Source organism: Plecotus auritus, assembly GCF_963455305.1.
Source record: "Plecotus auritus genome assembly, chromosome: 7".
In the NCBI taxonomy this organism is placed as follows: domain Eukaryota; kingdom Metazoa; phylum Chordata; class Mammalia; order Chiroptera; family Vespertilionidae; genus Plecotus; species Plecotus auritus.
Genome location: NC_137774.1, coordinates 132,100,684 through 132,112,780, shown reverse-complemented (window position 1 = coordinate 132,112,780; position 12,097 = coordinate 132,100,684). Strand labels below are relative to the sequence as shown.

At 44.0% G+C, this 12,097-nt stretch overlaps 1 protein-coding gene across 4 annotated transcripts in view; it reads left to right on the top strand.

The window, feature by feature from the left end:
- RASGRF2 (Ras protein specific guanine nucleotide releasing factor 2) overlaps positions 1–12,097 on the top strand; it is a 188,227-nt gene that overhangs the window by 156,009 nt on the left and 20,121 nt on the right. For all 4 annotated transcript variants that reach the window (XM_080679969.1, XM_080679968.1, XM_080679970.1 and 1 more), the window contains exon 18: positions 438–544. In XM_080679969.1, coding sequence (XP_080536095.1) covers positions 438–544 — 107 coding nt within the window. The remainder of the gene's footprint in view (positions 1–437; positions 545–12,097) is intronic.

Here is a 12,097-nt window from a genome sequence, read left to right as displayed (position 1 = left end):
GGTAACCAAGATATGGGCTCATCCATCTACAAGTATTGAAAATGCTATTAGTTATATAATCACTTTGGGGCAAAAGTATAAATTAATGCTGACCCAAATACTTGTTAAAACTTCTCAGCTTTATATTATAGAGCAAGACAGGCAGAAATGGAAGTGTCATTTGACCAGCTTTTAGCTTTAATCAGTGACCTTTAATAAACATGAACATTATTCATTTAATTGCACCTGTAATTCTGGTGGACTCATTTCTGAGGGTATACAGGTAAGTAAGCAGAGTTCACAGCATTTAGAAGCCACTTGCATCTCACTGCCAAAATGTGTCATTTCACTGTCAAAATGTGAGTTTCATTAACAAATGTCCTGAAATAAATGACTTTTTCCAGGTCCCTGGGGACTGGCTTTAACTAGAACATGTGTGTGTTTCTTTCCTTCCTAAGGATTTAACAACACCGACAGAATATGTGACAAAGAGTTTATTATCCGTAGAACAGCCACCAATCGAGTACTGAATGTCCTCCGTCACTGGGTCTCAAAGCACGCACAGGTAATTCAGTGGCCTCATTAATTATTTTCAAGAGTTTTTTAAATCAACTATTTAAGTCTCATACATGTACAATACCTCCTGATTCTTTGGGGTGAGAATTTCAAACCTTGAAATTGGGATGTAGGAAGGGAAGAAATAAGAGGACACACATGTTGATCAAAACAAACACATGTGTATTGCCAACGTCTACTGTTTCAGACCTACAAGTGACGTGACCTGTGGGCACTAGAGCCACAGCAGGGCCACTGTACTAAGCCGCACAGAAGCACCGTTCACAGGGGCCTCTCTGTAAGTGGAGTTGTGCCAGGTGCACTGGTGTTCAGTAGAGGTAAAAAGCAGGTGTCCCTGGAGGTAAACAGAAGGTACCCCCTGGAGGAAAACATCAGGTGTCCCTGGAGGTAAGTAACATCCTAGTACCAGACATGCTGGTATCTGGTAAGGGAGTGTTTTCTCAGCCCGATTCATCATTTGGGCTCCACGAAGAGCAGTTAGAGCAAGGCAAGGAAGGCTCTTGGTAATGGATTGGTTCGACAGTTCAAATACAGAGAGCTGGTTTCAGCTCATGTTCCTGGAAGCCACACTGTGTGCCCTCCTCTCACGGACTGTGGGTATAGCCTGAACCAGTGAGCTCAGAGGAGGTATGAATGCAACCCTTGACTTGATGGACCCTAAGCAAGCTGACCACTCTGATGCTCACAGAAAGAATAACAACTCAGCTTTATCCAAGTTCATCTAAAGGTATGTACTCCCTTAAAAGCAACGTCTAGCTATGAGATGAGACCGCTGGTCTGAAAACCTGGGTTATAATTAGACTCTGCCAATTAACTCCCTCACCTTAGTTATCTCTGGTTTTCATATCACAAAAATGAAGGGCTTGAACAAGAGGATTTTTCATTATCTGAGTCATTCTGTGCTAGTTGAGTTCATTGAAGGAAGAATGTAGCATTATTGTGGCACCCTGATTATTTTGATTAATAGCTTTAAAAAAATGAGTAGGAAGTTGCACTCATTTAAAAAATACAGGCCAACATGGAATGATTGTGTTTTTCCTCACATGGTAGACTAACCAGGGATACCACTTCATTTTATAGAAAACAGAAAAGCTACAATGAAGCAACAGGGTGTAAATTCACCCCCAAATAATTAGATAATCAAGTCTACCACAAAGTACTAGGTATCATGTATTCATTTCTCATTTTTTATCAAAGGTGACTAATATTGGCAGATTCTACCCTGAACTTGATTCAGGAGAAATAAAAAGTTGCAACGGTGTAGGTGTTAGTTCTCCTTAGATGTTATGCTCAACTCCCTCCACCCCAATGTAGTGCTAGAATGCCATTTCTTTTTCTAGAACCTTCTTGCTTTTTCTTTTTTTATTGATATTTTTTTTAAAAAAAATCTTGACTGTTGAAAGTATTACATATGCCCCCATCCAACCATTGCCTTTTCTTTTTTTAGTAACTATTTGGTAAAACAAGAATGTTTCATTTTTTTCCCTGATTCTAAAATTTTGCACCTGTTAATATATTCTGCCCCAGTTTCTCCTCATTTTGTGTACTTTTTCACTCATTATTACCTTTTGTGTTGAAAGCAAAGCCATGAGGCCAAGCTGGGTTCCTCCCATATGCCTGTCTATGGATTAGCAAGAGTAGCTGCCTAGGGTCAGGGCACCTGTGTCTTTCTTCCACCCCTACCACTCTGTCTTCTGTGGTGCCCTGAGCTGGTCACTTGGCCTCTCTGGGTGTTAATTTCCTCTTCTGAAAATGGGAACAACCACTACCCTCCTACCTCCTTCAAGTATGTGGTGAGAGTTAAAGGCTATGTTGAATTGAAAAGCATGAAAGGCATAAAGTACAATATAGATATGTGTGACTAAATCCCTCCAGCTTCCACATTTCATCTCCCTACAACTAGCCCAGAGGCTCCTTGCAAACGGGGCCTGTCCCGTTCATCTCTGTGTCTCCCTTCACGGGGTTCTGTAATGTTGGGCACATGGTCATAGCGGTCAAGTTGAGTTTGCATATTAATGTTGCTGTTGTTCATCCTCTTGGGGAGGTCATTCTCTAGCCTTTAAAGTTCCCAACTCAGCAGAGACCGAAATCAGGGCTGCGTGTGTGGAGAATCCAACTTAAGGACGTGTTTGTATAGTCCACACACTTCACGAGAGTCTCTGGCTGGGAGCCTTTGTATGTCATTTGCATGATTCCAGATGCCAAGGTGTCTGAGGCTCCCTGGAGTGGCTGAGCTTGTAACCAGATGCTCCTGTGGCTGCTTTGTCTTCTGCGCACAGACAGGCGGATATGAGGCCAATGCCAGTGTGGCCTGGGTTCAAAGACCTGGAGAAAGGGCTGATGCGCAAATTAATATACAAGACAAGAAATATAAATTTGGAAATTATGGGGGAAGCCAGTTGTGAGCTTGGTACAAGAGACCAAGTTCCACTGAGTCTCCCTTCCCATCTGCCTTTTATTTACTAGAATACACAATTGTCTTTTAGGAATGCAAACAGACATATCAAAGGTGATATTTAGTAAACAGTAAAGAGATCACCAGGTTTGGGGGATTGCCTTCGGCTATTGAGTCAGCAGCAGGTAATAACAATGCAGACATTCAGCCTTCTGAATATCAAAAGCCCCATTCAGCCTTCTGACCAGATTTCTCGCATTTATATTAATTACTGTTGATCTTGGCTTCTGGCAGGTGGGGGAGAAATTCGAGGCTGGCTATAGACAGTTCAGATCTGTGCTTGAGTCTCTGTCCAAGGCCTTGTATGTATGATCTTTAGCAATTTTGGTTTTCCTGTCTTGTTTTATTGGCCAAAAAATTCTGAAAAGATACTTTGTCCACTTAGTTGAGGAATTTTATAGGCCACAGAATTGCACTGATAGAGGGCCTGCAGCTGTGTCCACAGGTTACGACTCACTTCACCAGACTTGGTACCATCTGAATGACAAGTGCCTGAGAATGAAACAATTGCTCATTTTCTTAATTGTGGGCTTAAGGGGAATATTTTTAAAGCATGAGATCAGACAAAAATTATCTACTTACATAAAAATTTCCTTCCCAAAGGAGTGTATGGAGGGAAGGTTGCTGCTCCCTTTTCTGTGTGCCCACCTCCTTCATTCAGTAACTAATAAGGATTGAGCTCCAGAGTGTGCCAAACACTGGGGTGGATGTAAACATGAACAGGGTGCCAGCAACCTCTGACCTCATGGAGTTCCCAGCCATTGGAAAAGATGCCCACTAGCAAACGTTGCACTTAGTGTAATTACTGGGTGACAGGCTAGTAAATCTGCTTCTGATCATTTCAGACTTGGAGGCAGAGGACCAAAAGCCTGCACATCTTTACGAGAGTTGCTAGGCCACTAACCAAGATAAACTAAGGGCCCGTGAAACTGACCCTGGGAACAGTTGTGATCACCCACCTGTGGGTGAGGCAGGAGAGCTCAATGAGTAGGTGATTCCAGAGAGAGCTGTCAGTGTAAGTCCTCTACCTCCTGGGGGAAGAGGAGGAGATCTTCCTTCTCACTTCAACCAGGTGAGAGAAGCTTCCAGGAAATGGCCCCCTCCCCTCTGTGAAGGTGAAAGTGTTTGCTGGGACGAATTGGAAAAAGGTGGGTTGTTGGGAATGAGTGGCATTCATTCATGCTTCGGTGAAACAGGTGGGTCCATGGGGAATCGGTCTGGGTTGCCCTGGATGCTGTCCAGGATGACTGCCTGGAGGGGTGAGGTAGACCACTGGCAGCCCAGGGCCTGGGGGAGTTGAAAGTGACCCACAGCAGACCGGATATTTCCTGAGTCAGCGTAGCTGGCCTTAAGTCTCCAATAGAGAGAGCTCTAAAAATCCCACCAAGTGCCCCATAAGTGGAAGAGCTAGTCACTGTCCATCTACCACATTCAGAGGAGCCAGGGCCGGCTCCACCTGCTCCAGCATGTCATGCCGGGCTACGTCCTTACCCCTGGAGCCTAGCCTGGATCAGAAGCCATAGCAAGCAAGTGGAGAGGAGATGATGGAGAGAGAAGAATGGGTCTCCATGTGGGCTTCCAGGCTTGAAGCAGTCCAAGCTATGACAGAGGGAAACATCTAAGTCAGGACTGAACTGGACTTTTGATTACTATATTAGACTGGACATTTTGACCGAAGAAACGAGATGGTTCTTATAACTAACAGGCTCTGAAAGGCTTTGGTGCCTGCCTAAAACTACATGCAGGGTGGGGAAGGATGGACTACGGAGCAGTTTAATGCGACTGGTGAGAAGTAGTGCTTCTGCTTGGTGTTTCCATCATTGTTTATGATACAGGAAGTGTAGGTAGCAATTTCACAGAGTTACTTTCCTTCAGGAGTCTGTTTTGTGTCACTTTAAATGATTTTTCTTTGCTAAAGGTGGGTGTGGGGAGCACTCCCGCCCTCTAACAGCCACTGAGGACCTGGGCTGTGAGCAGTCTCCTGCCGGGCCTCCAGGGTCCCCGGCCAGGCAGCTGGTGGAGCCGAGCTCATGCTGTGTCCAAGGGAAGGGTCAGGAAATCCTGCAGTCCTGGAGACCCCGGATACCCCACCTGAGAGGTGGATTAGGATGGCTGCCCCGCTGCTCCCGGGCCTCAGAGTGCAGTGCGGTTCCTGGGGCCTGTCCCCTGCCAGTGAGTGGGTGCTGAGGGGCTACCAGGAACAAGAAGGGAGAAAATAGTTACAGTGTGAGATGCTGACAGCTATGAAATATTTCTTTTTTAAATTGGTTGCCTACTGCTTCTGCCTTGCAAATGGTTTATAAAATCACCACATGGGAAGATAATTGGTGGGCTACACTTTGTTAGTCTCATCCTTATCAGCCAGTGTCCATTGCTTCTAGTGGTCCACACTACTTCCCGTTGACCTCTGCATAGCGAAGCTAAGGAATCCCAAATGTCCACCAGAACAAACCAGTATTTGTTCACAAACCTGATATCCCATGAAAGCAGCCAAAGTGAAATAGGGAATGCTCTGTTAATTTAATTAGGCCAGCAACTGAGGTTCCTGTTGGCTCCTCCTGATTTCAGGGGCCTAGTCTGGTGCTCACTTTCACACTCTCGCAGTAGATCCTGCCCACGTGATTTTATCGCCATTTGTCCTCTCCTCCTCAGGACAGACTGCCTTGGGCATCACATTTCACTTCCATTCCTGGTGAGGACTCAGGTGAGGACAGAAATCTGGAACCATCAATTCCATCTGGATTCTAGTGTTAGCTGGCTATTGTCCTCCTCTGTAAAACTGCCAGAATGATCTGTATAGGGTTTTCATGCACAAATGAATTATGTATCAGATTGCTCTAAAAACCATAAAATGTAAGAATCTATCGGCTAGATATGGATCTTCTTTTTATTTTTTTAATCCTGAAGATAGATTTTCATTTCCTTACTCTTATTTTTTTTCTGTGCAGGCCAATAACCAAGTAAGAAGCTCCTACTTCCTGAACTTCATGCCTCAGTTTTTCCTTATCTTTAATACATCCTATTGTTATCCTTTAAACAGCCCCTAAGCTTCCTGTGCTTGTCTGTAACAGTGCTCGGAGAGACATTGCAGCAGGATCAAAGTCAGTGTGAAACAGAATTAAACGGAACTTATTTTCCATTCCCATTAGTTGCCATGACGGAAATTTAGCTTTCTCTGTAGAGCCAGTGGGATTCTTGAGCCTTTGTGGATGGATTTCACTGGTGGAAAACACTGGGAGGCCCCACATGGGATTTCATGCACACCAATCACTCTCATCTCTGCTGCAAGAGGTTTCTGATGGAAGTGCTGTGGGGAGCCCTTGTTTTTCCCAAGTCGCATTCTGCACGCTCCTCAGCACTCTGGGACTTTGGAAGCACTTCTGCGGACCATGGCAGGCAGGGTGCAGTCCTCAGGCCCCTCCCTGGCCAGCCACCACCCATCACGACGTGAGAGCTACCTGGGGACCTCACAGAGCCGCAGAGCACTGGGGAGCTGGCTACTTTGTTCAGGCCCCCAGGTCCCACCTCACTGTGGCCTTTTCTTTGTGTTCCTTTCCTGCCCACTCTTCTCCCAGTGCCGTCCACCTGTATTTCCTGATCGCTTTGCTCGGAGCTTCTCCCTGGATGCAGGTCAGAGGCTCCACTTCCACCGCAGTCCTGTGACTCTGAGTCTCTCCTCTCCACGGGGAAGGGATGGAGTACAGTCTGCCTTCCAGCTGTCTTCATCCGCCTTTTCTCCTCAAATGGAGCAGGGCATGGATAACATTTTCCAGAGGCCTCTATTTGAGTTAAACTCAAAGATCATTTTGGGGGCATAAATTTAAAAAAACACCAGGAAGCAGACCCTTTTCAAACATTTCTTTTTCCCTTCAATCTTTGTCATTGTCTTGAAAGCTGTAATCCATATCAATTAGATGCCTATCTAGAAACCAATGGAAAACATAGCATCTGGGGGGAGGGGGGAAGGGAAGGTTCTCTTTTTTTCCTGATAAATGCTTTTTTTTTTTAAACTGACGGATTCTCTTTAGAGGCTTGAAGATGTAAGCGTGGGAGCTATCTGATTTTAAGGCTGTGGGGCAGTATTTAAAATTCTTATAAGCACAGCTGTTCAGGTCTAGAGGCTGGAATTTAGCAGCTCATTCAAATGCAGAGTCATCTGTTAGAAAATGATCGAATGGATGATATTCTGCACAGTTTTTCCTTCTTGCTGAGTTGGTGTCGTTCATTGCCATTTGCCTCTGCTCAGTTATTTTTGTTCTAACATACCTTCCACAGTTTGCATTGTGCCTTTTCCTAGTAGCCTCCCACTTCACATCTGCTAAAATCATTTCCCAAACTGCCAATTTAAGAAGAATTAGGTCGCTTATTGCCACTTGTCTCAAAATCAAATCCCCTTCCCATGAACTTTTGTCCATTCATTCAGTAGACATTGGAGAGCCCACCAGGAGCACCTGTGCTTACCGAATTTGGGGGTTCATTATATCTGGGTTTTACTACCTTTTCCTGGTACCTAGGCTCTTCCATGACAGTCAGGTGCACGCTTCCTATGTGTTACGTTCCTCTTGGACGGCTCTAAGACTTTATGAGTAAGTGCTGAGCAGCTATCGGCAAGTTTGGCATTACCTGGTATTGCTTCCTAGGGTTTCATTCCAAACTCGATGCCTTCCCTTGTGTTTTTCAATTAGGCTGTTCTTTCTGTTGTGGTGAACAAAGAGGCTTTTAAAATATTTTTGTAGCTAGGTGATGGGAAGTGCTGGAAAACCCTGCCTGTCACTTTTCCACGGAGAAACCCTGATTCAGAGTCCAGGTTGCCCAGAGGTGGCAAGAAGGTCAGCAGGCTGGGGTTGGTGGTGGGCGAACAAGGACCACGGGTGCAGTGCAGGGTCTCTCCTGACAGCTGGTAGCCAGCACAGCCGCTCCTGGGCGAGGGTTACAATGTTAAAGTTCTGAATAAAGATTCGCCTCCTTAAAAGAGCTGACAACCACACGGGTGAGGAGGCTTGTTACCTCCAGTTTATTAAAATGAGGAATCCCATGGAGGGTGCCCTAGTGCTGTCAGGGTTCATTTGCATAGATCTTGCGATGATCACTGGGCATCTCTGTCCCGTTTCCCAGTTGATAAAATGGCCCCAGATACTAGTAAAATCTACATATACCCCACAATTTAAATTAAATTGTCATCTCCTCTAGTAAAAAAAGACAGGAAACAGTAGTGTGCTTTTCATTTTTCTGAAAATCATTATGTCAAACCCCTTATGTTTGAGCCTAACGCATCCTAAAACCCTTCTTTATGAGCCCTTCGCTCCAGGTTTTAAAATTATTTATGTGGTTTTACTCCACTCTGCAGTATTTCCACTTTTCCTTTAAAAAATTCTGGCCATTGTTAGGAATACATTGTACTGATTACGGTGAGAAAATTACTCTCATAATTCTCTTTACCCTCAAACTGTGTTTATTGAATCCGATTTCCCAGTGTCCTAGAATTCCCTTGGCCATACGCAGTATATTACTAATGACCATCCTGTTCTCCTGAAAGAATGAATGTAATTTCCATGATGTCTAAACTATCAACAGGGATTCGTTTTAAAGCGCTGGAGAATCTGATTTATTGACTCACAGATTATTTTTTCTGTTGTGTGATCTAGTCTTATTAATATAGACCTAAATCTGAACATCTCTATCTCAAATAGTTGCTAGTATAGGTGGGAAATAGTTCCCAACTTGGCATGATAACCAGCTACTGTGTTATGTCTTGAAGCCCAACCCACCAGCACTGATTCACTGATACCCACTTTTTCTGCAGAGTCTGTGTGGTGTAGCAGTTAAAAACCTCAGGCTTCAGCCAACACTGCCTGGACTTGAGTCCTGGGTCTGTTACCTGCTACCTGTGTGACTTTGGTCACAATACTAAGATTCGTTATACCTTGACTTCCTTGCATATAACATGGGAATAATAATGATTGTAACTATGCTGCTATTGAGGGTTAAATAAGATAATGAAGTTATTAAAGTATCACTTAGTATGTGGCAAATTCTCACTGTCTTGGTTATGATAACTGCTCCAGGCATTGCTCCCTAACCTAGAGGAAATACTGACTTTCTATTCATGTAGTCATGTGTTTGAGTAGCCTCAGTAAGATCTTGGTAAAATATCCTCACCTCACAATACGTATCCCTTGAGGAGGATTACAGCACCATCCATCGGTGATGTGTTCCTAAGCATTTGCTGTGTGCAACTCTCTAGTCCTTGACACTTGCTCAGGCTGTCCCCTCCTGGCAGGGTTCAGACCTACATTTCCAGGCCCAGTCCCTCTCCTATGCCCCAGTCAGGCACTACCAAGCTCTCGCCTGCATTTGGATGGCCCCTCTGCAAGCCTCTCTCCCTGGGTTTCACAGGTTAATATTTCTGTCCTGTGCCCATCCGCCCAGACTTCTGTTCCCTCTCTGCTTCTCCCCTAAAGCCTCATGTATTGAGGTGCTCAAGAATAGTAGAAAAAATGAGCTATAGTCTCCTTTTTAGAGATTTAAATGTCAAAGTCTCACATTTTCTGGTCTCTTCGCCTTTGAAAGTAAGATGGGGTTGTTGTTGTTTTTTTCTAATCTTCTGTCTCCTTATCCCTGCTTCATGAATTGGAAAACAAAAACCACCCTAAATAAACTGTTGCTGTGATAACTTCAGTGAATGCCTCGGGTCCTCGGGGTGCCATAGGGTTCACTCATGTGGAGCATGAAGCTTTGTGAGATGAACTTTAGCAGGCAGCTTTCCTACACTGGACCCTGCTCCCTCTGCACCGGCTGCCAGGTCCAATTCCAAGGCAATGCCCAATCCCAGATACTGTAATCAGACGGCCCAAGAACGCCATCTAGTGAACGTCCTGAGTGCTGCCACAACATCTTCTACCACCTAATAGTCTCATTTCCTACTTCAGGGCCTAGGGAAACACAGCCAAAAATTAGATTCTAGATAATTACAAAATGGCTGTCAGGAAGATTTATTATGAATAACCTATCTCTGATTTAAATAGTGCAAGTGACTTTTAGCTGCTTCAGATTTCATTTTAGTGGGTAGTAGTTAATATGTTTTTTTTTTTAAATATATTTTATTGATATTTTACAGAGAGGAAAGGAGAGGGATAGAGAGTTAGAAACATCGATGAGAGAGAAACATCGATCAGCTGCCTCCTGCACACCTCCTACTGGGGATGTGCCCGCAACCAAGGTACATGCCCTTGACCAGAATCGAACCTGGGACCTTTCAGTCCGCAGGCCGACGCTCTATCCACTGAGCCAAACCGGTTTCGGCAGTTAATATGTTTTTGACCGGGACTTTTGAATGGCCAATTTTGCATTTTACATGCATTGGTTCAAAAAGGAAATTTTACATGCTAGGTAGTACGTCAGATGATTCAGATTTTTTTAGTCAGTTTTGGAAGAGTGTTTTGCATGATTTTTTTTTTAAAGGCAAAGTCTTGCTACTCCGAGGGTGATCCGCATCACTCAGGGGCTCCTTAGAAAAGTGGAATCTCAATCCCCATTCCAGACCTGCTGTGCCAGAATCTGCGGTGATTTGTGGCCACATGACAGTTTGAGAAGTGCAGGTGTAAAGGACTCGTCTGAGCCACACCCCCTCCTTAAACCTCTCCTCTCAGCCCAGTGGCCCCTGCTGAAACTAGATCATGGCTCCAGCCTTGTCTGTCCCTGGATCAGCTGAGAAAGAACTGAAATCATATGCAGGAAGTCACTTTGAACATGGTAAAAACCTGTGCAAATGTAAGGGGAAATTATGAGTGAGAACTTTTATATTTCAGACTCAGCCATCATCAGACAATCTGCTTACATTAGCTACATCAGCGGCAGTGCGAGTATTCACCTGTAACCATTTGTCATGCTCCAAATAGTGTTTGTGCAGATGTGACCAAGTTTTCAAAGGTCTCTTTCAGGCTAGTCTTCCCAGAGGTCGAATAATAAAATTATTCTGTTTTTCGCAACAAGACCTTCTACACAACTCACCTTTCTAGGGTCTCAGAAGGGTTCCCTTTGGAAAGCCCAGCATGGGGCACAGGAGGTGTTTCGTGATGCTTGTTGATTAAACCACTAATTAGCCTTCAGCAAGGTCCAACACTGGCCTGAGGTCCTTCACACTAATCCATTTATGATAATTAGATTATTTATATCATTAGGGACCTAACATTACTACAGAAGGATTTGATCATCTCACTAATGAATACCAACTATTCATTAAGAAAAAGATTCCTGATGGCTGAGAAATCTTCGGTAGTGCACACAGATTGGAGTAGGTGAGATCATTAACAGTTAAAATGAGGGAGAGGGTGGAACAAAGAAAAAACAGCAGCAACAAGGCATTACTCTCTTCTTGCATACATTTTAAAAGAAAAATCAACAGCCAACAATCTGCTGGACAATACACGTGAAATGGTAGGAAAACATACTTGAAGTTCTATGATTGGTAAGAGGTGTTAACATCTGTGTTGCCCTGGGCCCCTGTAGCTCCTGTTCTGGAAGAAATGGTACTGATGGTCAAACAGGGAAAGTGAAATATTGAGAAAAATGTATCACATGGTTCTCACCAAACTGAGGTGCAAAAACATTCAATTCAAATTAGGTTAGACTTTGGCACTGTCTTCATTTTTTGAAATTATGAACTTTTTTGCCCCTAATTTACTAAATATAACAAAAGTATGTTTTTTTAATTGAAATGATTGCAATTAGTTTTTTTAAAAAAATATTTTTATTGATTTCATAGAGGAAAGGAGAGGGAGAGAGATAGAAACATCAATGATGAGAGAGAATCATTGATTGGCTGCTTCCTGCACGCCCCACATGGGGGAATGAGCCCCCAACCTGGGCATGTGCCCTGACCGGGAATTAAACCTAGAACTCCTGGTTCATAGACCAATGCTCAACCACTGAGTCACAGTGGCTGGGCAGGGCAAAGCTCTTTACCCACTGGGTCAATTAAAGAAGGCTCCTGGGAAAAATGACATCATTCCCTGGGCTTGAAAGATGAATAAAAATAAAAGTGGAGACAAGGCACAGTGTTCCAGGTAAGAGAAACACATATCTCTT